The sequence below is a fragment of the Xyrauchen texanus genome, chromosome 48 (assembly GCF_025860055.1).
Source record: "Xyrauchen texanus isolate HMW12.3.18 chromosome 48, RBS_HiC_50CHRs, whole genome shotgun sequence".
Taxonomy (NCBI): domain Eukaryota; kingdom Metazoa; phylum Chordata; class Actinopteri; order Cypriniformes; family Catostomidae; genus Xyrauchen; species Xyrauchen texanus.
Genome location: NC_068323.1, coordinates 9679711 through 9706625, shown reverse-complemented (window position 1 = coordinate 9706625; position 26915 = coordinate 9679711). Strand labels below are relative to the sequence as shown.

At 36.6% G+C, this 26915-nt stretch overlaps 1 protein-coding gene across 1 annotated transcript; it reads left to right on the top strand.

Annotated features, from left to right (window-relative positions):
- Positions 1 to 19142, top strand: slx9 (SLX9 ribosome biogenesis factor). The gene is made up of 6 exons (XM_052122174.1): positions 1 to 314; positions 2512 to 2638; positions 12097 to 12165; positions 14110 to 14266; positions 16542 to 16610; positions 18214 to 19142. Exons 1-6 carry the CDS (start codon positions 126 to 128, stop codon positions 18332 to 18334), a joined length of 732 nt encoding a protein of 243 aa, XP_051978134.1. The 5' UTR covers positions 1 to 125; the 3' UTR covers positions 18335 to 19142.
- The last annotated feature ends 7773 nt before the right edge of the window (positions 19143 to 26915 follow it).

Here is a 26915-nt window from a genome sequence, read left to right as displayed (position 1 = left end):
ATGTAGCACCAAACTTATTGTCAAATTAAACACGTGTGTGTGATCGTTGCCAAATACTTTATATGAGCTGTGTAAAATCGGAGGATCACACCGTTATAAATCCAAAACACACAAAGTGAGACAGAATGGCGGGGAAGATTAAACGGATCCGACAGAAGCTTCATCACGGCGCCGTGAAGCTGCAAAATGACAGTGAAGGCAAATCCACGCATGGAAATCTCGAGAAAGCACCGATCCCATCAGCACACGTGCAAAGTGCAGCAAAAACACTCTCAACACAGCCCAAAATAATCACAACCGACAGGAATGCAAAGGTATGACTGATCTTTTTATTTTCCGCATGATCCTTTGCTTTAAAACGGGTTGTTACACTCATCAAGCAGAACCATGGAAATACCATGTTTTCGGACATGTACCATGTTAATACAATGTTTTTTGGGGGATATGTAATATGGTAATGCCATGGTTTTTGAACATTTAACATGGCAATACCATGTTTTTGTTTTGGACATTTACCATGGTATATCCATGTTTTTGTATATGTACCATGGAAATACCATGTTTTCTTTTGGACATGTACCATGGTAATACCATTTTAGCATATTTACCATGGCAATACCATGTTTTTCGGACATGTAACATCGCAATACCATGTTTTTGGACATGTAACATGCAGGTAATACAATGTTTTTTGGACATGTTACATGGTAATACCATGTTGTTTTTTTTACATTTAACATGGTAATACCATTTTTGCATATTTACCATGGTAATACCATGTTTGTTTTGGATATGTAACATGGTAATGCCATGGTTTTTGGACATGTAACCTACAGGTAATACCTTGTTTTTTTTTTTGGACACTTAACATGGTAAAACCATGTTTTTTAGACATGTACCATGGTAATACCTGATTATTTTAGACATGTACATTGATAATAACATGTTTTTGGACATGTACCATGGAAATACAATGTTTTTTTGAATACGTACAATGGAAATACCATGGTATTCTTTGAAGCACCTTGGAGTGCCATCACTTACAAAACGTATCCTCCTAGTACCAAAAATATAATTGTACTTCCATGCTACATGGAACTCCAAAATACCGATACCAATTTATCTCTTACGATTCCGATATCGGAAATCTCAGTATCGGCCGACACCGATCCGATATCAGTGTTGTTGTTTTTGCATAATTAGTTTAGAATATCTTTGCATTATTGTGTGGAACTAATTGGGAGTTCTCTTTATTATGTAAAGAAACACAACCCTATAACTACACATTATTACAATATAAATGTATTAAGAAAAACTTTATTATTAACTAGAATACTGGATAATGTAGCTGCAAAATCAACTGTAATTCCAGTATAAGTCTTCAGTAGAAAAGAAACCAGTGTTTTATTTTTGCCTTTTGTTTTGTTTTCTTTTTTTCCTCCAAATTTTTTTTTCAAATTGCGTCTGGACTTTAAAGGATTCAGATCTTTTTTGTTCAGTTTAGTTGTAAGATATCAGCTCACTTATCATTCACACAGTTATGTTTTTGGAACCCATTCAACTTAAATATTATTATTGGCACCTTAACCTTTAACCCATCATGCTTTTATTGTGACATTCTGAACTCTCTAGGAAGTCCTGTATGTGTCTGTTTATAGGCAAGTTCACAGTAGTTTAATTCGCTTATTCAAATTCTGGTAAAAAAATAAAAATAAATGGTCCTTCAGTGCCGTTCTAAACGCATATTATAAGTGAACCAAACTATTAAGCATTTACATCTGAGATGTGGTTAGTTAGTAGCGCACCATTATTGCGCACCGCGTGGAGGCTAAAAAATAGCCGCGTGTGTGTGTAAACAGAGCAGCGCCATTTACAGATGCGCTGGAGCTGCCGTGCATTTGATATATTTACTTATTAAACACAGGCATTTGTGATTCACAGAGCTATCGCACATCTTCAAGTGGCTTTGAATAAAGGGTCATATGAACTATTTTAATTGTGTTTTAATGGTTCTTTTATGTCACTTTGAGCAACACAGTAACGAACATGGACAACACACAGTATCAGATTTGGATCGGGCTCATTGGACCGATACCTGATCCGTCTAAAAGCTTCAGTATCGGAGCCGATACCGATCCAGGTATCGGATCGGTGCATCACTAACTAATATTATAAGTGAACCTAAAGGAACATATATATAAGAGGCATGTCATAACCCCTTTACGAGACGTACATCAGAATACCGTGGTATTTTTTAAAGTGCATTGAAATACTATGTAATTTCAATGCTGCATTAAATTAGTAGTTGGTATGTGCTGTATATACTATGGTATTTATCAATAAACATTGGTATTACCACCTAATACAGTAAGTTTTCTAAGATTAATGTCAGGTTTTATTCATTACATCATTGTCATGTATTTATTTGATGCTTAATTCCTTGTGTAATTTATCCTCTGATGACCTGCTTTAAACGAGATCATTATTCTGCTTTATGTGTTCCCCATGTAGCCTTTTAATTTTCCCAGTGGAGTGTTTGCTGGAACTAAAATCACCCCAGAGACTTTAGTTCAAACCCTGAAGTTTGATGAACCATCAAATGTTACCGTAACCAAACAGACAGGAGGAGAACTGAAAGGTAAGTGATAACAGATTGGATTGCTTATAAATGATATTAATATTAGTATTTAAATATAATAACAAAAATTAAACTGGTAAAATACATTAATAAATCTATATTAATATATTGAATAATTCTGATTAAATAATGTATATAAGTCCATAAGTCATGGTTGTTGGTGTTGTTTTTCCAGTGTAAGTCCCAAAGTTGTAACATTTCTAAGAATGTATAATATAGTTAATGAATGAATGTTGCATAAATAAAGCACTTCTCTGATACTACACTCAAAGCGCTTTAAATATTGATCAGGGGACCTCTCCTCAACCACCACCAGTGTGCAGCATCCACATGGATGATGTGACGGCAGCCATAGTGCGCCAGTACACTCACCACACACCAGCTATTGGTGGAGAGGAGAGAGTAGAGTGATACAGCCAATTAATGGATGGGGATTATTAGGAGGCCATGATTGAGAAGGGCCAATGGTGGAATTTGGTCTGGACAGCGGGGTACACTCCTACTCTTTTCGAGAAGTGTCCTGGGATTTTTAACGACCACAGAGAGTCAGGAGTTTGATTTAACGTCTCATCCGAGGGACGGTGGCTTTTTACACTATAGTGTCCCTATTACTATTCCGGGGCATTAGGACCCACACAGAGTGAGCACCCCCTGTGGTTTTTTTTTTAGCACACAGGTCCTATGGTTTTGATTCTCCTCAAAATATAATTGAGGTTGTTTAAGGAAGCCTGTTCTTTTGGTTCTCTGCAGTGCAAATAACTGATGCGTGAAAATGACCGCTCTGCTGCATCAATGCGCTGACTTGACTGCTGGCTGTCCGCCTGGTAACATGTAAATGAATGAGAGTTTGTGTAGAGGAGAGATCTCCAGTATTGTCAGTAGAGTGTCCCACCTGCTACTCGTATGAAAGCACCTTTTGTGTATATGAGAGAGACAGAAAGGGAGGGTGACCAAGCACCTGCTCTGTATCAAAGACTATTGTTGGAATAGCATACTACCATTTATACTGAATATGTAGTGTATAAAATGCATATAGCATAATACATAGAGCAGAGGTGCACAAACGTTTCCCTGCGAAGGGCCAATAGGTGTTTCATGTTGACCTTGAATACTGTATATTGGCATGATATTGGTTCATCAGCCACCTTGCTGTCTAGTTATCGGCATTAGAAATCTACCTACAAATCAGCACTAGGGATGCACAGATACTGGTATCGGAATTAAGTCGGATATCATGCTCATGTACTGGTGCTCGTAAAAATGCTCCGATACCAAATTGTCGTTATGTAAACATTCAGCTCACAGACTAAAATCACATCATTATTCAAAAGCAAAAGCTGTCATATAATTAGATAAATATATAGTTTGCACGTGCAGTTTTAAATGTGGGTTCTTGTGAATATGTGGAGCCGGTGTTGTGCTAACATAGAGACACAATCTGCTCATACCTTTAGGAGATCCTTGACTCGTACACGGAAAACACTATTATGAGCATTGCATGCTCTGTTTGTAGCAGATGACAGCAGGTAGAGCGCTAATCCACATTTTAACTTGAGTCATATACAGACTACATATTTATTTGAATAGTAGCCTTTTGTGGTTTAATAATCACTTTGGGTCACGTAGCGACCTGCTTTTCCGTATTGGAAATCTGCCGTCATTGTGTCAGAGCTAACAACACAGAAACACTTCAAAATAAAAGCTCTGCCAAAATAAAAGCTCAATTTAAATGAATAAAGTATGACAGAAATGGAGCACTACTGTATAGTTATATAGTATTCACTGTTATACTAATAATAATAATAATAAATCAATAGTAACTGTCATATATTTAAGCAATATCTCACATCTGTGATGCTCTATTATTAATTTATTTATTTAAACACAATTTTGATGATAAAACTGAAATAAACTGCTGATTTTTTGTTCAGATAAAAAACGGGTATCGGCGAGTACTAAAGAAAAGTATCGGTACGGAACGATATGGAAGTGAAATGAGTTTTGAATACCATTACATGTTGAACTTGAATATATTGGCATTAAATTGGTTCATCAGCCACTCTGCTGTCTTGAAACTGGCATTACAAATCAACGATTTACAAATCTTACAAAGTTGTGTCTTCACTCTGCATCAACTCCCGTCAGATTTTTTTATAATCCTGAAAACAAAGATTTACAATGTTAAAATGTATCTATAATTTGCTCTTTTGGAATATGCTTTATTCATGATCTAGTTCTCTTTGAATGTGAATCTCTACACTTTAGAGATGTTGACATAGAGAATCATTGTGCCCGTGGCTCTGCTTTGATACAATATCTTCAGGACTTTAATTGGGGTATCAATGTCTTGGCTTGACCTCAGAATTTCACCACCATTCCAGCTCCCCAGACTCTCCGCCACCTCCCTTCCCCGAGACGTATGAGGAGATGAGAAGTGCAGGGGTCAGGGGAACAGGAAAGGGCAGTCGGAATGTTCTGTCCGCTCCTAATTGGCTGTGTCCATTTCAGCAAGCTCTCAAAATGTAACGCTCTCTCCGGGATGTGGTGGGAAAGATGGACTTTTTTTTCCCCTATCCAGCGTTCATGGCAAACAGACGAGATTGAGTTTCCAGTGTGGAGAGATATAGGTAGGGTGTAGATCGCTATCGGGCAGATACAGCAGAAAAACATAACTGTTGTTATTTCTGTGGTGGCTGATGGTGATGAATAGCTGTCGAATAGTTTTCAACCTTTGGCTGCTGATCTGAGTGCAGTTTTGTGGCCATCTCAAATGGTTCAAACCTGGATTAGAGAGTGGAAGATGGCAAGGAAGTTTTGAATGGGTAGAAAAAATTGCATTTGTGCGGTTAGTGTCAGCTTTGAATTGCATTTTGTTTTGATTCACAGTACATTCCAGGAATGTTAATTAATGGGTATAAAAATAAAACCTAAAAAAAACATGCGGGGGGCGTTCACACACGTGTTTTACATGTATGTAAACATGCGCTAGATAGACGTCTTTGAACTTTGTGCTGCGTCTCACTGGGTTTTTAGCAACATGTGCTCATGTTTTTTAGATGCTTATGTCATAGGAAATAAAAAAGCGCATAGTACCCCTTAGGCTGAAACACGTTATTAAGCACGGGAACCTGGGTAGCTCAGTGGTAAAGATGCTGGCTACCACCCTTGGAGTTCGTTAGTTCGAATCCCAGCTCCAGCCAGGTCTCCTAAGCAACCAAATTGGCCCAGTTGCTATGGATGGTAGAGTCACACTGGGTAACCTCCTCGTGATCGCTATAATGTGGTGAGTTGAGCGTGGGTGCCGCTGTGGATGGCGTGATGCCTCCACTCGCGCTATGTCTCCATGGCAATGCGCTCAACAAGCCACGTGATAAGATGTGCGGGTTGATGGTCTCAGGACCACCCGGATTGAGGTGAATCACTACGTAACCATGAGAACTTAAAAAGCACATTGGGAATTGGGCATTCCAAATTGGGGAATTTTTTTTTTTAAATGGCATAACTCTACGTAGGAAACCGGTTGCCTATGACAACTGCCAATTATACAGTTTAGCATTATTATACAAAATTATTTGTCTGAAGAATGCTGCATTTGACCAATCAGAAACAAGTATTTCAGAGAGCTGTGTAGTTATATACAGTATTTGACATGTTGGCCACGTAGAGTAGTTCACCTGAAATTGAAAATTCTTTCATAATTAACTTGCGTTGTTTTTAGCACTAAAAAAAGCTTCTCTCGTAGCTCTTATGAGCGGGCTATTTCAAAGATTTTCCCTAAAAATGGAGTTACATTTGCGGTTGTTTCTCACCTACACTTATCGTATGTCTTCAGAAGACTTGAAATATGATACACAAGCTGCTTGTTTTCTATAATCATTTCGATGCTTTAAGCTTTAAAGTGATACACTATCAACTGCCATTGTATTGAAAAGACGGACCGCATAAGAAAGTCAGTCATATGGGTTTGGAATGACTTGAGGTTAAGTAAATTATGACAGAATTTTTATATAATGGTGAACAATTCCTTAAAGAAATTTTTACATTTTTTTATGAATAAGGTCTCTTTTTATCTCCAAATGCCGCTCATAATGATTGGATAGGCTTTTCACCCATTATTACCATAAATTAATTAGCAAATATGCAAATAGCACCCTTTAGTCTTTCCTTTCCCTTAGTGGAACACCACTATTCCCTTCTGTTTATGTCAGTGCTGAGGACGTGGCTTGCGTCTGTCTCTGGAATCATTCTTGCTTGAGTGATTTGCTATTTTTCAACACGACTCCTTCCCCTTTTATTACATCACTGTCATTTTCTCCAGTGGCGTTTTGTAAAGGCAAATGTTTTTATTCGGTTTATCGTTAAATGATGCAGGCCCAGGGCATTTTTTTATTTTAAGTTTACGTTCAGGCCTTTCTGTTAGCGAATGGCGATCTGTTAAAAGTGGCCTAGATGGAAAATGTGGGTCACAGGACATGATGTTTTTCGATATATTGTTATAGAGTCACCTCTCTGCGTTTTATCCAGAGGGCAAAGTGAATTGTTCAAACACCGTTCGTCCATGGCAGTTTTTTTCCCTCACAGCTGTGCCAAATGACATCTGTGCATGTTTATGGGATTTTGTAGGACTGATAGTAACTTCTTTTACATGGTTGAGTTCATTGAGTCACAATAAATTAAAGTGTGGGAAGATAGATAGAGAGAGATGGATAGATAGATAGATGGTAGGTAGGTATTTTTGAAAGTTCTGAAGTTGCACATGACACGTAATCTTTTATGACTGATAAGTAACTAATGTTAATCTCTGGGGTCTCCTGCCAACAATCAGCATTGGATCTTTCCAAGTTTCAGCTTGAGATGTCATTTCTCTTGAACTTAACACACACAACAGGCCATTCACCTCTGTGTGATTGATGCACACATAAAAAGCATTATGGCACAAATATGTAAATGTCTTTGAAGTGGATTACGGTATTTAATTGCCTTTGTGTGGTTTGGAAATGAGTAAAAACAATCTTTGGCATTAAATGTTGGGAATAATGTGATAAATTATTCACAGGAACTGCTACAACAACAACATGGAATTTATTTGAAAAATGTATTTGTTCAGTTTGCAATGACATTTTAATCCTATTTTTATTACATACACTGTCTGGCATTCATCATTTTTAGCATCCTTATTAATGAATCTCCCTATTCTAGTCAAGAACACGTTCGGGTCGTATTTCAAAGCAAAATTAAAAGAAAGAAATAAGAAATTCAATTTTTCTTGAAGGATATGAAGCCTATGTTTAAGAACATTATAATATTTTGCATTGTAATGCTGTAATGTGACAAAATAAAGGTATATTATCTGAATTGTAATGAATTTCTACATCGCCTTGAATTTATTCCGTCGTATTACAGTAATGCCCAATTCCCACTACTTAGTAGGACCTCATGGTGGCGCGGTTACTCGCCTCAATCCGGGTGGCGGAGGACAAGTCTCAGTTGCCTCCACTTCTGAGACCGTCAATCCGCGCATCTTATCACGTGACTTGCTAGGCATGACATCGCTGAGGCTCATGCTACTCTCCGTGATCCACGCACAACTTACCTCGCACCCTATCGAGAGCGAGAACTACTCATCGTGACCACGAGGAGGTTATCCCATGTGACTACCCTCCATAGCAACTGGGCATATTTGGTTGCTTAGGAGTCACTCAGCACACCCTGAATTCAAACTCTGCTCATACATCCAGGGGTGATAGTCAGCGTCAATACTTGCTGAGCTACCCAGGCCCCCTTTATTACAGAAATGTTTACTGTGTTTTAGTTATGAGAATCCCCATTGAGAATAATGGGAATATCAAATTAACTTAGAAGCAAAATGTACAGATGTATTACCGTAACAAAAATTTAGGGTATTTAACAATCATGAAAATATTGTCACAATGCACAAAAATGTAATAGTTTTAAGAATGGGCTTGATTTTGAAGTGAAATGAGACTTGGACATATTTTCAATGAGATTAATTTGCCTAAAAAAAACAGCGTACTTTTGTATTTATTCTGAAAAATAAGTATGTATCATGGAAGACATTAGTGTTCAATGCCCACTGCAAGGCAGGTGAGGTCCGCACGGGTCAATAAGGCTGTTAAAGTCTCCGATTTTCCCTCTCATCTCTCCATTAAAAGATCTTTACAGAGAGAGAGAAGGCCTTTATATCCAAACATTTAATACAAATGCTCTTTTTCTCTGAACGTTGCTTGGCAACCCAAAACTGTGTTGCTCCCCTGAGGATAAAAATGGCAGAGGTGAACTCATATTCATGCCATTCGTAGTACAGCATGGGTTTAATCTTTGTGTTTTGTTTTTTTTGGAGAAAATATTAATACATTTTTGTGTTGCTGTGAAATATGTCCTAACTGTTCTAACATCTAACATCGTTTCAAACTACCAAGTGAAAATATTAGTAGGTCATATTTTTTCTTAGACATCAGGATGCTTTTTTGAGTAACAAATATAGATGATGCTTACTCAAAATAACTACTTCAGAAAATGATGCACAAGTCTATTCCCCCCACTGAAGAAAAATTATGTTTAATAGGGGCCTTTAGCCCCTGCAACCGGGGGCTTTTTACCCCAAACACAATCCTTGCACTTATTGGACAGTTATTGAAAATCTTTTGAATTAATCATCTGACTGCTCATTATCCCACTTATTTATTTGGCATGCAGTCATGTAATAAGTAAATTGATTTGAAATATTGTTTTGCGTTGAAATTGTTAATATGTGAGATGAAAGAGACTGCTCGGTCTCCAGAAACAGTTACATGACTGCTTTCCAAATAAATAAATAAATTGATCTGAGGGGTCTGGATAGCTCAGTGGTAAAGACGCTGGCTATCACCCCTGGATTCACGAGTTTGAATCCCAGGGCGTGTTGAGTGACTCCAGCCAGGTCTCCTAAGCAACCAAATTGACCCGGTTGCTAGGCAGGGTAGAGTCACACGGGGTAACCTCCTCATGGTCACTATAATGTGGTTCGCGCTCTGTGGGGCTCATGGTGAGTTGAGCATTGAAGCCTCCACTCGTGCTACATATCCGCAGTAACGCGCTCAACAAGCCATATGATAAGATGCGCGGATTGACGGTCTCGGACGCGGAGGCAACTGAGACTCGTCCTCCACCACCCGGAGTCATTACAACACCACGAGGGCTTAGAGCACATTGGGAATTGGGCATTCCATATTGGGAGAAAAAGGGATGAAAATAAGTAAACAAAAAATAAATTGATCTGAAATATTGTTGAGTTGAATATACTTATTAATTGAATTGTGATAATGACAGTCTGACTGCTCATTATACCTTTTATTATACAACTACTTGCAAATTAAATAAAAAAAAATAGACAATTGATTCGATTTGAAATGATTTTACCTGCGTACTTGTAAAGATCGCAGTGATACGTGAAGAAATATGACTCTGAAATATAACTTTATTCCCAAATGTGCGGTCATTATTCCGAAATATTAGGTATCTGGGTGGTTCGACCAATCAGAATGGAGTGTTCCTGAGAGCCGTGTAATAATGATTAATTATGATTTATTATTATTATAATAATAACATTAAATTAACAATATAAGACTAAAAAAGATTAAAAAAAATGTATCTGCAAACTAACCTCTTTGTTTCTGTGGTCTGTTAATTCTCTCTGTCAAACTGAAAGAAAGCTTCATCATTGCACAGTCCTCACACACCAACACACGGGTTTATATATATATATATATATATATATATATATATATATATTCCATCACACCCACTCTGTTCCCCTGAGTTCAGTGCAATCATTAAATAAATACTCACAGTATGGCCTCTCTGACAAACGTCACTATCTTTGAACAGGAAGTTACATACAGTTACAACAACACATCCTACAGCAATCTATACATAACAACATTCCCTTCTGTTTCCCTGCATAGATACCAGCTCATGGAAACATTGTTATCTCTCGTTTCATACACGACCCCCTAGCCATGGCACATCCCATAATATTCACATGTGCACATAAGAGTAAAAACAATTTGCTTCATGTCATTATTTTTCCAGAATATTATGTTTATGTTGCCTGTTACTTCTTAAAGTGGTAGTTCTCCTAAAAAGTATAATTCTGTCATCATTTACTTACTCATATGACATTCTTCCTTCCTTTGAACACAAAAGGGATGATAGCCTGACATGTATGCCTAACATCTCCTTTTATATTCAGTTGAAGAACAAAAATCAAATGGGTGGGTAAATGATGACAGAATTTTCATATTTGGACGAACTGTCCCTTTCATTGATTGGCAACCACAATGTTTTTTGACAGGTCACACAGAGTTCTTGCTCTGCAGACAAAACAAAACCAAAAATAACCCAAACGTCTGCATTCAAAGCCAAATAGAAAGCCTTCTTCAAAGGATGCTCTGCATGTGTTTTCATTTCATACTGTGAAATCTCATCTGCTCTGAAAATAATCTTTTTTCTTTGTTTTGCCCAGACTGATTTTTGAAGTTTATCTTTTTTGTTATCAAAAAAAGTCAAAAGTCTTAAAAAGCATACTAAACTGCTCCAACAATAACTTGAATCCAAAATCAGGTGAAAAGTTAACCACGTGGATTTGGATTAAAGTTATTGATGGAGCAGTGAGTAAGTGTGCGAGTTTTCTGTTTTTGATGCTATTTTGCAGGAGGGATTTAAATCTGGTAAATTGTGTTGAACACAGCTGAAAGTACTACACTAATCGGCAGATCTCACACTGAAATCGGAAACAGTAGGTTGACTTTAGCTGAAATCGTTCTGTGCTTACCGAATTCAAAACACTGCCCCCAGTGGCCAAAATGGTAAGTGTTGTTGGGCTCCATTTTCCAGGTGAAATATTCACAGATAGGTGAAAACTTGCCAGATAGGCAAGTTTTGAAGTGAGTTATTTTCAGCCGTGCAGGCTGTAATATAGTGAAGGGGAATGCATGTTTTATAAACTTTACCCCTAAACCTAACTAACTATCAGTGGAGTAAAAACTGTAATGCTAGGGGGGAAAATGCAACCTCCGAATCGCTCTAGTCACTGATTATTCGAATTGGATTACTTCCTGGATTTAATTAATACAGGATCCGAACCCGGGTCTCTCATGCTGTTGCTGAAGCGACGTGGTTCCAGTTGCGCCACAGAGGAAGGTAAACATGCTGGAGCCGATGCAAAATGTCTGATAGCATGTGCCGCTTGTCTGTGAGTCGGCATAATGTGACATATCATAGGTTATAGGAACTCTTGGAAAACTCATGCCGACTTCCAATGTGATCATTTTTAGTAAAAAAACAAAAGAAACAGGTGATGTGCACAACTTTGTGAATGACATGCGTTTGAATGAATATACTGTAATTCATTTTGGTGAATTGGTCAATAATAATCCATATGAACCTCTTGTTTCCAGGCACAGGGGAAAAGAAACAACAGTCGAAGAAAGAAAAAATTAAGGAGCGGAGAGAAAGATGGCTGAACAGTGAGTATTTTTCAATGTTCCATTGTTAGGGGCTGTTTTCACCGAATGCATTTCTGTGCCTCTACACACCGTTTTTCAATTGTTTTCTTATGTAAACATGCATTTGACGGAAGTCTTTGACTGCTGTGGCGCATCTTGTAGATTTTTTGGCATCTCGTGGAGGATCGCTGATCTTTTAGATGCTGTGTGAAGTAAAAAATAATTTAATCTGTTCAAAATGTGCCTTTTTGAGAGCTTTTTTGTTGTTGTTGCAAGGACACATTCAGTGTGAACAGCCCCTTAATATTCTTTTACACTAGACTTATTCTAATCACTTCTCAGACATGTTTATACTGCCAGTCAACTTGTCCAGAAAGTGAATTGAAATAGTTTCTCGAATGAAAAAGTGTCTTGAATGTTTTTCGTTCACATTAAACAAATCAACAACAAACTCGTCATCGTGGTTCAGCTTGTAGAGAAATGCATTTTCTTTCATTTTCTTTTTCCCGATCATCTCGCTAGAGAACTCGCTTGCTTGTGTTTACAGCTGTAATTCCATGGTTGGTTTGCAAACCTTTTACGTAAACCTCTATGATGGGTGGGATGTTGACCAGCTGAAAGGCGCGTTGAGCCACTTACTGTACCAGAAAAAATGTGTTTTCAATCGGCGCCAACAATTGTAAAGGAATGAATGTGCTAATGGCAAGTATTCATGTTGCTTTTGGTGTGAACTCTTTTTATGTTAAAGACTTTTACTCACAAAACGATAATCATTTATCAAAAGTTCTAAACACCCAATCTTAAACTGCACAAAACAAGACAGTTCTTGCAGATGAGTATCACAAACTGATCCGTGGTTATTGGCCAACGGGAACTTGTTTGGCGTAGATGGCAGGTTCGTTAAGCCACACCCTGATTCTGACACCTGTAATAGTTTTGACTGATCAGTGCATCGTGTAACACTCCATAAACGAGTTTGGGAGAAAAAAGCAAGCTAACTTCTGCTAAGATGATTCATCTAAGAACTTGCAAAAATCCCAAATAAATTGAAAAAAGGTCGCTTAGTCTACTATTTGTCCTGTGACAGGTTCAACTTTACTCAGATTCAGAAAAAAACTATTATAATCTCTTCAACGAGAGCTTCTTCGTATCTTTTTAGGTGTCAATCAAATGTCCATATAACAACAAGTTTGTGATCTTGGCTTTGTGAAATGATCAAACCGGTTCTTACACTGAGATCTTAATGCTTCTTAAGTCTTGAGGACTGAGAGTCTTATGCCACTTGACATGCTTTTTACATTTGAAAAATAAGATGGGCATGTTACCAAATGCTCCGGTGAAGTATGAAGACATTTTATTTTTGTGTTTGGGGTTCTTCATACTCGTGTTTTTTCTCCCTATATGTACTTGTTCTATTGGACCGAGGCTGCTTGTATGGTGTGATTTCTGTAGATGAGATTTTGGTTGTTTTGTAGATTATTGGATGACATCAGTCCGTTACCTCAGTAGTTATTTTCTTTCTATGACACCACTGCATAGGCATGACATGGACAGAAAGACACACTGAACATACTCAAAAACTGCCCAAATAGCTTCTCATTCATTTCAATGGTCTTTTTTTTTATTAAACCATATTGCAAAAAACAAAACAAAAAATTGCTGAGACCATTAACAGAACATCTATTTTTGGGAGTGGTTTTGATAGGGGCATGAAGCCGGTTTTAGTGGCTACCCAGCTAAGCTTGAGTTTAGTTTGAGCAAACTCTGTTTTTTCTGTCTCTAGAAGGATGGTTGTTTTTTTTTTTACTGGTGTTTATTGCCAATGTACATTTCACGGCTAACCTGCACTAGTTTTGGTTTTTATTTGGTTCTGATGTGTTTTTTGTTTTGGGTTTGGTTAGATATTTTTGTTTGTGTGCTGATCATATAAGGTGGAGTCTGAGTTTGTCTGTCTGTTGTTTCTAGAAATCAGTGCAATTAAACATGCACATGAACAGCAAGTGGCACAAGCTCGAAGGAAGGCCACGCCCGTCGTGGGAGACATGAGACCGCTGGCCGACGCCCTTCCTGAACTCTCCCAGCTCATCCCATCACTCAGAAGTACACACCGGAAAAATAAAACGTAAGCACTTCAAAACTCTCTAATTCTTTAGCAGTTTTTATTTATTCATCTTAGGGCTGTGAATCGATTAATACTTTTTAACTAATTAGTCGCACAGTTTTATGTAATTAATCATGAGTAATTGTGGTACATTAAAACAAACATTAACATACTCATAAATATATTTAATTTATAAAGTACTTGCAAGAAACTAGTTAGTCATCATTTATTGTAATATATAATATGTACACGTTAAAAAGTTTTTTTTTAATTTTTTTTTACATGTATAAAAATTTGAAACTAGTATATTTATACAGGCCATTAAATCAGTTGGCATGCTCTAATTAAAAGTTGGACATAATCATCTGGTGTTTTCCAGTGGACTTTTTTAACAATAGGATTAAATGAGCAGATTCGATTCATATAAATCTTTATTGGCAAGAGCATTATTAGACACTATACATACAGATATAAAACAAATATAATTTTTTATTTGCTGAAGGTTAAAATCTCAAAACGAAATTTTCTGGCTGCCGTTTAGTCTCTTACGCACACACGCTGGGTCTCTCTCGCACGGTTTCGCTTTTGACACCAGATCACATGGCAGTCAGTGAGTGTATTTGGCCGATGTGAAGAGATATGGCAGCTAGCCCGTATCGCTCCACACCTGACTCACCAGATTGCGGGTGAAGTGTTCATTCTTTGTACTGTATATCTGCTCCCATCAATGAAATTTGAATGAAGTTTCCACTAGTTTCTGTAAGTGGAAAAAATGGATACTGCTGCAATAATTGTGTAAATGATTTTAACGCTTTAAACAGTCATCTCTTAATCGTGGAAATGAACCTGTTAAGTTTCCCAGCCCTTGTTTATCTTCAACATCCCTCTTCTTTTTCAACCCTGTTTTATTTGCCTTTGCCTTCTTTCAGTAATGTCATTTCCTGTTTATGCACACCTATTCTTTTTTTTTTTTTCTTCGATTTTCTTCCCAATTTGGAATTCCCAATACACTCTATGTCCTCGTGGTGGTGTAGTGACTTGCCTCAATCCATGTGGCTTAGGACGAAACTCAGTTGCCGCCGCATCTGAGACCGTCAACCCGTACATCTTATCACGTGGCTTGAGTAGTGCGTTACTGTGGAGACGTAGCACGTGTGGAGGCTTCACGCTATTCTCTGCAACATCCACGAACAACTCGCCATGCTCCCCGCCGAGAGCAATCACATTATAGCGACCACGAGGAGGTTACCTCATGTGACACTACCCTCCCTAGCAACCGGGTCAATTTGGTTGCTAAGGAGACCTGGCTGGAGTCACTCAGCACACCCTGGATTCGAACTCACGACTCCAGGGGTGGTAGTCAGCGTCAATACACTCCGAGCTACCCAGGTCCCCATGCACACCTATTCTTAATCATAAGTTAGAATTTCTACCCATATCTAATGCAGACATAAGCTGATTTGTGTTGGCATGCATGTACTGTGCGTATTGGCAAATGTGTATGTTCCTGTGCGTATTCGTTTGCCTGAATTAGCGGCAGTATATAGTCAAACCAGGTATGAGCGAATGTCATGAGAACCACAGCACATCCGAACAGATTTCAACAAATGTCTGATTCTCTTGCGATGCATTCCTCCTGCCAACTGTATCAAATTCTGCCCTGTCTGTCTGCGTAGCAAACTCGACATTTATGAAATAATTTAACTAGGAATTCATGTCATAAAATTTCTTATCAACCTGTTGTAAACGTCTCATGAAACATAAACACAAACACTTCAGGCGGTGATATTTTGGCAGTCCTCTTAAACAGATGTCCATTTATGTCACACATGAAGTCTCTAAATGTAATTCTACAGAACAAACCAGCATCTATTTTTGGATTATATGCAATGCTTAAGGTTTGACTTGTAAGATTTTATAACAACACCGCATCGGTTGGCATCTATCTTGTTGTTTTGGTGGACTAATCGGCTGTTTTGGGCACACAAAACAAAGACCAACTCGTTTCCACTGATATGCGATTGCTTTGAACCGAGACATTCATCTGTTTTTCTCCTTTTGCATTAGTGTTGTTTTTGATGTACGTTGTGAAGTGTTGCTTTCTTTATCGTGCATGTATAACTCCAGAAATAAATCATATTTGTGCAAGGAAAGCCTGTGCTATGTAGTTCTTCAAAGTGCATCCTCAAAGATGCCTCTTAGTCGCTATATATAAAACATTTGATATGCTCTGTAAGAGTCTCATATTTCCACATGTAATGTAATTTAAATGTTTGTTCTTGTTTTTTTGTCTCAGTCCAGTTAAGAAGAAACCAGAACCTACAGACTTCAGTCTGATGAAACCAGCCCAGAAACGAAAGCTGCTGTAAGATGAAACCGTCCCTTTATTTTAAAAAATGCATAAAGGTACAATGGAGCGAAAGGCTCCGCGGGGTAAAAGGCTCCTTTGATTTTATTTTCGGCCAAAAACACTAAATGGCAACAAAATCTACCACAGTACTTTCCTGAACACCAGATGAGATCTTTGCATGCAATGTCTAAAGTTTGAGGCAATTTGATCTCATTTTTTATATTTTTTTTTAAATGATGCAAATTAAAATAGCTAATGTAGCTAATGAAAATCCCTGAAATGAACACATTTATTTTGAGACAAAATACAGTTTTAAGGTCATTAAATCAAAAGTTTTTCAATAACTGTCCAATAAGTTTAAGGATAATATTTGGGGTAAAAAGCCCCCCTGTTGCATGGGCTAAAGGCCCCTATTAAACACATTGTTTTTCTTAAGTGGGGGAACAGACTTGTTTTAAAATTGTTTAAAGTGGGCTCACATTGACTGACCCAGTCACAATAGAGATTAATTTGTTTAGAATACTGGAGATGTAATGAAATGTCAAACGTGATTGAAATTATCAAGAAATCATTTTCTGAAGTAGTTCTTTTGAGTAGAATTTATCTTAATTTATTACTCTAAAATAATGCATCTTGATGATGTTAAAAAATTATTTGCATTAGCTGACTAATTGTGCCCTATAACTATTGCCCGGGTATCTACACACTATCACTATAATCCCCCCTAGGTGCCTTTTACCCCAAATGTGGAATTAAAGATTCCCTCGCCACCTTGATACATTTTGTTACCAGAAAAAAGCTAATTTTCCTTAATGGTTGCCTGTTTTCCCTAATGTTAATTTTAATTAGAGGTTAATTGTTGAATCTCACAAAACGTGTCAAAAATGTGTCCATATCACCCTTATATTTAGCTTAAATGTGATTATATTTAGGTTTCTTGAGATTTGTTTCCATTGTGATTATTTTATGATGCATGTTTCACCTCATTGTTCAATACTGTAATGCAAAAAAAATACAAATTATGATTGTATTTAAACTGCAAAGTATTTACACATCATGATAGTATTTGTTGTACCGCCTTTCATTTAAGCCGATTTAATAATGAAAAAATATATATATTATTACAGTATTTTGCACAGTATTGCTATAATAGTTGCAAAAAATTTATTACAGAGAATCTAATGATAATCACCTTTAAGAATAATAGGAATAAAAAAAATAAATAGTTCTAAACATTACATTATTGAGAATTTTTTTGAAAATATGCCGAATTGTCAGAATGCAAATAATCATAATGTTGCAAAAATTGTAAGCAAGCTTTTAAATAGTAAATAAATGGTGTTAAATACTAAGTTATGTTTATTTTTTTATTTAAAATATTACTTTTGATTTGGGGTCAAATGTGGCCTGGTCATAGGTTTTGTGAGATTCAACATAATACATAAAAATAAAATAATAATAATAATTCTGAAAAGTTTACTTTCTAAGACATTTAGCAGGTCTGCTTGTTCACTGCACGTTGTAAACACGTTCTTGGCTTTGCAACAATGTTTGTTTTAATGAGCAGATTCTTTAACGAAGTAACATTTTTAACAGTTTTTATTTGTTTTTGTTTCAGCGAGAATGAAGCGTTGCACTTCAGCGAAGCCATGAAAAACCCCGCCTACAAGACCAACCCCTTGGCTGCGATTGGCGAACACTTGCGAAAACGACTCAAACAAGAAGAGGAACAGAGTTAATTGCAACTCTGGAGCGCCGCCCTACTTTTAGACTACAATAACTGCACGTCAAATATACGTTAACCCTGCTATACCAAAACTAACTAGCGGGTGAATCTCACGAAAATGGTCCAGGACATAATTTTCTCCAAAATCAAAAGTAAAAAAAATAAGAAGTTATTATTTACATAAAGACAATTAAGCATAGTGTATTATTAGGATGTTTTCACATTGTGACATTATTTTCATGACAATTAAGCACATTTAAACCAAACTTCTCCAATTGTTTCTCCAGCCTACCTGCTATGCAAAAAATATAATAAATTATAAATGATTTATGTATTTAAATTGATATGTAAATTTAATTGTAAACAATGCAAAATACGCTTCATTTTCACTTTGCAAAATACCGTATATTTGCATGTTTTTTTCTTTTGATATTTGGACGAAATACGACCCAGTCATGTCTAAGTAAGATTAACCCTATATAATTGTCCGTGGTAGTTCCTGATGTACACAAAACAAAATAGTTTTGTACGTTGTACCGTATCACTTTATATTGAAATATGGTAATTAAGAGGTGTTCCAAGATTTACCCAATGCATCAACGTCTGTCTGAACTGCATGAACACTATAGCGGACACCGTAAAATAATTGATCACAGTTCCTCTGCATCTTCGCTGGAGGTTTGATTTTAATGTAATAAATGAGTCTTCAGTGTGAATGATCCATTTCTCCAGTTACATCACATGATCTAATGCTTAATGAATGTTACTTTTCACACATTCTGGTCGACATGTTTTTTGACTATATAAAAATAAAACCAGTAGAGAAAATGTTATTTTTGTATTTGTTTTTTTATTACACACCAACACCATGAGCAACACCATGGAAACCATCAACTGGAGAGAAAGCGTGGTGGTGGTGTAGTGGTCTAAGCACATAGCTGGTAATCAGAAGGTCGCTGGTTCGAGTCCCACAGCCACCACCATTGTGTCCTTGAGCAAGGCACTTAACTCCAGGTTGCTCCAGGGGGATTGTCCCTGTAATAAGTGCTCTGTAGGTCGCTTTGGATAACAGCGTCTGCCAAATGCATAAATGTAATGTAAATGTAAATGTGGTGTAGATATTAGATGGTGTTCACCCTACAATCATAGTATAGTACAATAACTTTCTATGTTTTAATGCATTATACAGTGCACTATTTTTATAATGCATTCAAGTTTTAACAACGGAAAGGTAAGTATTATAATTTACTATAAAATAAATTAGAATATTATAAAATATTATAATTGCATAGGGTTGCCAACTGTCCTGTATTATCTGAGACGACCTGTCTTTTGGTCAAAATTGCAATGTCCCGCATTTAGAGGGAAGATTCTCAAGAGAGACTGCCAAAGAGATGTCAGCTCTGAAATAATTGCTATATTTCTGAAACACTACACCGTCTATTATATAAAGCAATATGCATGACTGAGGCGGCCCCCGCTCGCGCGCTCCCTTTGTAATTCATCTTCGTCTCTCTTCATCCTTCAGTGGATCGGATGCTTAAGCAAAAGTGACTGCACCCCAATCCCCCCTCGTATGAGTCAGCGCATGCTTGTGCCTACCCGTTATGTGATTCACACACACAAGGTCAGGAGCCAAGATAAGGCATTTGTCCTTGTCTACACAACTTCATGACTGTTTATCAATAGTTGCATGGGGCCCTGTGCTAGTTGAGTCAGCGTCTCCTTTATTGCGCCTGGAGCATTCAATGCACGCTCTGATCATCAAGTACACAAAGATACACATCTAGTCAGACACACGGGCTATGTTTGGAATATCATAGTACAATACTACTCTCTATTGCTGCTGTACTATGGGCGATTTATATGTATGTCAAAATGTCCATGTCATAATTAACCTCAAATCAATACAAAACATGAAATTATATTTTAAGTAAAGAAAATGAAGGACATTAGGAGAACAATTAGGAGTTTTTGCATTGTGACATTATTTTCAGGACACTTAAGCACATTTTACCCCCCATTCTCATTACCGTAATGCGCCTGGACAGTTTATATTTACTATTCTCATTGTTTTCAATGATGATTCTCATTACCGTTACTCAGTGATTTTTTTTTTTTAGCTGTTCTACAATAAAAAAGCTGCTGTTGTACAGTGATGTTTTGTAAATCAAAATCAGCTAAATTAAAAGGCAGGTACTGGGAGTACTAAAGGGAGTACTGCTATGATGGCCCTATATATATCAGGCCCTATTTTAAGAGCGCTAAGTGCAACGCTTTGTGATACATCACACGCAAGTCAGTGGGCATAGCTATGAAGTTTATTCTTCATGCATGCATGCATGCATGTATGTGCTAAGTCTAGTAGGCACAGGTGGGTTTGGCACATTAACAAAGCGCTAATGTCCTGGGTCAAGTGCAATTTAATTGGGAGGTTCTTCTCCGGTTATTGCACCATTTGCGTCCAATTATATAGTCCATTCCCTGTTCTTTTGTGTATTAACTGAATGTCTGGCATTTTTTATGACCGTGACATGCTCCTTATTTACGCATGGAAAATGTGGTTTAGGACTTTGATGAAGGCTCTGCTCAAATGATATAGAATGTAAGTATTACTAATTGTATTTATCTACTGACAGAAATCATGGCTAGTATTAACAGTGATCGTATTAGCTTTCCAGGTTAGCTGTGGATCGAGGGATCTTTTTTGTTTTGCATGCATGCATGCCCTTCACTGCATGCCTACCAGTTGATTTTGCTTTATAAATTATATACATTTATTAAAACCCTAACTGAAACCTAAAATATTTCTAAATTTAAATTATAGTTAAAACGATACAAAATCAAAATAACAAAGAGGTTAACAAATCATTTAAAGCCATCTTCCTAGTGTTAATTTTGTCACCTATTTTTAATTTAGTCTTAGTCTTAGTCTTGTGCCAAATGTCCTTGTTAGTTTTAGTCATATTTAGTCATTCACATATCTTTTTTTGTTAGTCAAGTTTTAGTCGACTAAAAGTCTCGTCATTTTAGTCTAGTTTTAGTCAAAAGAGAATTTAAGGTATCTTAGTCAAGTTTTAGTCGACTAAAAGTCTCGTCATTTTAGTCAAAAGAAAACTCAATATATCTTAGTCAAGTGTAAGTCAAAACGTCTTTTTTAAAATAAATTATTTCTGAGATTAATTCTGAGATAACCATTTCAGTCAAATAGTGTTTAACACATCTCAAATATTGGTTAAATGTCATAATTACCTGACAAAATACACTTGTTGAATGATTTTTGTTGAATTCACTTTGTTAAAAGTGTCTGGTTTTCTGATTTAAGAGACACATTCACAAATGATGAACTTGTTCTTTAGATTATTTTATTTTGAACCAACACAATTGAAAAGCTGGGGCCCAACAGACTCAGACTGACAAATTACAAAGGTTTTTAAAGCTGTTTTTGGTTGCCTTTTGTCTCATTTTTCTATTCAGAGTGTACCCTTTAGATGTCGCTTAAGGTTGGTGGTGTTTTTTCCCGATATTTTTTGTCCGCAGTGCTTCCCGTCAGTTATAATGACACACTCTGACTTTTTGTCAATGTCATTGTTGTTGTGTTCTTGCTCCATGTAGTTTCGTGTTGCATCCACAGGCTGGCAGCAACAGGAGTATGAGACCTGTAACCGTCACTTGAGCAACAGCTGAACTCATTCGAATATTTTGAAGGCTCAGTAACAGCTGAATATTCTATCTCATGATGAAAAAGTCGAGACGATTGTTGATCGAAAATGAAGATAGATTTTATCTTCGTTTTTATTTTATGCAAAACATTTTAGTCTCGTCTTTTTTCGTCAACAATAATGCATGTTAATTTAGTCTTAGTCAGCGTTTTTGGACATTGGTGCAGTCTCGTCATCGTCTCGTCTTAGTCATGGAAAAAAAGGTCGTTGACGAACATATTTAGTCTCGTCTCGTCTGACGAAATTAACACTACATCTTCCCAAATCCAAACATTTTACTCTCTCCGACTTCATCCTACGGCCTCTTTTGCATTGACTTAAAAATCACTGACAACAGGTGGAAAAAATATTAATTCAAATTGGATCACAAATACAACTTTAAATACTGTATAAACATAGAAATAATATCCATCCATCCATCTTCAAATCGCTTATCCGAAGTCGGTCGTGGGGGCAGCCGCTCCAGCAGGGGGCCCCAAACTTCCCTATCCCGAGCCACATTAACCAGCTCTGACTGGGGGACCCCGAGGCGTTCCCAGGCCAGTGTGGAGATGTAATCTCCCCACCTAATCCTGGGTCTTCTCCGAGGCCTCCTCCCAGCTGGACGTGCCTGAAACACCTCCCTAGGGAGGCGGCCAGGGGGCATCCTTACCAGATGCCCAAACCACCTCAACTGACTCCTTTCGACGCAAAGGAGCAGCGGCTCTACTCCGAGCTCCTCGTGGATGACTGAGCTCCTCACCAATCGTTCCAGTGCACTGAAATGTTCGCTCCCTAAAAAAATCCCACAATGCACCGTAAAAACCAGGGAGCATCGTTGCTCACTATGTTCCCTTATTGGAAACCTTGTCATGTCTTCTGAAGTGTCTCAAGTCGTTAACTGATGAGCACATAATTAAAACTATGAAGTTCAAGCCTTATTTTGTTTGTCTTTCATTCATAATTATCAAGTGAAACAATCTTTTAAATATTTCAGTTGTTAAAATGCTGAACGTTTGAATATCTTCAATGAAAATGATCGATTTATACAGCGATGGTGACAGCTTTTGTGAGAATCACCCAAATATTTAGTATGTGTATACTGTGCACATAAAACAACCTTTTCAGATTGTAGTATACTAAATTTGTTTAATTCAGCAAATGATGTCTAGTTATTTATGGTTATTTTACATTGCAATCCAATTTCTTGTACAATTTCTACAATTTGGTCTGGTCAAATACGTCAAGGACGTAAAGATCGAGGCTGATATTTCTTCGGATTCATTTGTCGGCAAGGCCAAGTTGAGCACATTGCATTGTGGGATACGGTATTCCACGCTGTGTGCTATGGTTGTATTCTGCACTTTTGGCATATGCAGTTGTCATCTGGGTTCACATACTATGCACAGTATATACATAATGCAAAAATAGTAAGACTAGTACAGTAGTATGCTATTAGAGCTCAAATAAAGGTTTCTGTGCCCAAGTTCACTCTTTACATGTCTGATTCAACCATTTGAGCATTATAAACAAAATTACTATTTATGCAGTGTTGATTCGAAAATGACTTGCAATTTCAGTGTAACAGGAAACACTGGGCAATTTTAAGCTAAATTCATTGGCATTTGCTTGGTTTCTTCTTCCCAAACAACAAAGGGAATTCTCATCTGTTTTTTTGCAATAGCATTTAGACACTGATATTTTAATCTTAAAGAATATTCCGGCTCAATACAAATTAAGCTCAATCGACAGTGTTTGTGGCATAATGTTGATTATCACAAAAATCTTCTTTAAAAAAAGCAGAAATCTGGGTTACAGTGAGGCACAAAAAATGGAAGTGAATGGGGCCAATTTTTGAACTTTAAAATACTCACTGTTTAAAAAGTATAGCCACAAGACATAAAGGATATGCGTGTAAACATGATTTTAGTGTGACAAAATCACTTACAAACCTTTTCTGTGTTAAGTTATAGACAATTTAACTTTTACCTTTGACTATGTAATGTCAACAAATCCTAAAATGACTGTAAAAATTACGATTTACATAACTTACAGCTCAAATAAGACATGCTTTTATAAAATTATAAGCTTCACGTTTCTGCCTTTAAACCCTCCAAAAATTGGCCCCATTGGCTTCTGTTGTAAGTGCCTCATTAACCTAGATTTTAGCTTTTTTTTTTTTAAAGGAGGGATGAGTCAAAATTAATTTTTGTGGTAATCAACATTATGACAAATGCTGTCGATTGAGCTTAACTTGTACTGAATCCCAAATATTCCTTTAAAACCTAGTAAATATGTTTACTTAGGCACTATATATATATATATATATATATATATATATATATATATATATATATATATATATATATAGTGAGCATGACATTTAAATCTCTTTAATAAATTAAAATTAAGAAAAGGCTTAGCGATTAGGGTTAAATAAGTTAATTTGATCCTGATTTTATTGTATTTGTAAAAGAAAAGGGGAAAAAATAATGTAGAAACCATGAGATTTAAAAACAGCGTTCATTGTGTAGGTTTTGTCTGTGTAACAAAATCATGAATAATTAATAAGGATGCATTTGAAGAAAGAACAGAGTTATGGGAATATAGGTTGTGGGATGAGACTGCTGCTGTGTAGGATGATAGTTACTTAACAGCAACATGAAATATTGTGCATTTGCACTACAGTTCAAGGGACCTCAATGTAAATATGTAAAAATGTTTTGCTTCTATTAGACAATTGTTGTAGTTTACAAATAAATAAATCTAACCTTATTAAAAGTGATCGTCTTCAAAATTAACATTATACAGTTGAAGTCTGATGTTTACATACACTTAGGTTGAAGTCATTAAACAAATTTCTTTAACCACTCCACAGATTTCATATTTGCAAACTATCATTTTGACAAGTCATTTAGGATATCTACTTTGTGCCTGACACAAGTAATTTTTCCAACAATTGTTTATAGACAAATTTCTTCACATTTAATTGACTATATCACAATTCCAGTAGGTCAGAAGTTCACATACACTGAGTTAACTGTGCCTTTAAGCAGCTTGGAAAATTCCAGAAAATTATGTCAAGCCTTTAGACAATTAGCCAGTTAGCTTCTGATAGGAGGTGTACTGAATTGGAGGTGTACCTGTGGATGTATTTTAAGGCCTACAGTACCTTCAAACTCAGTGCCTCTTTGCTTGACATCATGGTCAAATCAAAAGAAATCCTCCTCAGAAAAGAACATTGTGGACCTCCACAAGTCTGGTTCATACTTGGGAGCAATTTCTAAATGCCTGACGGTACCACGTTCATCTGTACAAACAATAGTATGCTAGTATAAATATCATGGGACAACGCAGCCATCATACCGTTCAGGAAGGAGATGCAGTCTGTCCCGTAGAAATGAACGTAGTTTGGTACAAAAAGTGCAAATCAAACTCAGAACAGCAGCAAAGGACCTTGTGAGAATGCTGGAGGAAACAGGTAGACAAGTATCTATATCCACAGTAAAACAAGTCCTATATCGCTATAACCTGAAAGGCTGCTCAGCAAGGAAGAAGCCACTGCTCCAAAACTGTCATAAAAAGCCAGACTACAGTTTGCAAGTGCACATGGGGACAAAGATCTTACTTTTTGGAGAAATGTCCTCTGGTCTGATTAAACAAATATTGAACTGTTTGTCGATTATGACCATAACTATGTTTGGAGAAAAAAGTGTGAGGCTTGCAAGCTGAAGAACACCATCCCATCCGTGAAGAATGGGGGTGTCAGCATCATGTTGTGGGGGTGCTTTGCTGCAGGAGGGACTGGTGCACTTCACAAAATAGATGGCATCATGAGGAAGGAAAACTATGTGGATGTATTGAAGCAACATCTCAAGACATCAGCCAGGAAGTTAAAGCTCGGTCGCAAAAGGGATTTTTGGCCAGAACTGAAAAAACATGTGCGAGCAAGGAGGTCTACAAAACTGACTCAGATACACCAGTTCTGTCTGGAGGAATGGGCCAAAATTCCAGCAATTTATTGTGATAAGCTCGTGTTAAACAATCAAATAAGTTAAACAATTTAAAGGCAATGCTACCAAATACTAACAAAGTGTATGTAAACTTCTGACCCACTGGGAATGTGATGAAAGCAATAAAAGCTGAAATAAATAATTATACCTGCTTTTATTCTGACATTTCACATTCTTAAAGTAGTGATCCAAACTGACCAAACACAGGGAATGTTTTCTACGATTAAATGTCAGGAATTGTGAAAAACTCTGACTTTATACATTACACATATTATTATGATAATATATAATGTGAGCATTTTAAGCCTGTATTATATTCTGGACTATAACATATACAGTAGGCCTGTTTTTATACTACTTACACTTTACATTATAATCATCTTTAATATGTTATTTGTACAGTGGCCCAAAACATGAGGATGCAATGTGATTGCATTTAATGTATTTTAATTTTGCTATATTTTAGTCTATATTAGTATAGTACTTCATACAGATAAACGTAAATAGTTTTTTTATTTTACACAAAAAAAAAAAATTAGGCATTTCAATTTCACAAGTAGTCTTTTAGTAATCTTTAACTAAATTTGTATTCAGTTTTATTTAACAAAAGTTAAATTTATTTACTTTTGTTAAAGCTACTCGATTCAATTGAATTGATTTTTTTCATTCTTTAAATCTTTAAAATAGGCTTAAATATTTTTTGAGTGTATGAACATTGTTTTACTGTTATATTTCTACTATGAGGGAGGCTATTACACAAAATATTAACTTTATATTATAAAAACATAAAACAACAACAAAATTAAAAAACATAATAATAAACAGTAAATTAATTTATCATGCTGCCGTTTCTTAGATCTATAACAGGTTAAATTTTGCT

What these genes read in the sequence shown, in the direction of transcription:
- slx9 (XM_052122174.1), top strand. Translation starts at nt 126, where the DNA reads ATGGCGGGGAAGATTAAACGGATCCGACAGAAGCTTCATCACGGCGCC. An exon ending in CAACCGACAGGAATGCAAAG is followed by an intron (nt 315 to 2,511) that starts GTATGACTGATC and finishes TTCCCCATGTAG; the next exon opens with CCTTTTAATTTTCCCAGTGG. An exon ending in GCCCAGAAACGAAAGCTGCT is followed by an intron (nt 16,611 to 18,213) that starts GTAAGATGAAAC and finishes TTTTTGTTTCAG; the next exon opens with CGAGAATGAAGCGTTGCACT.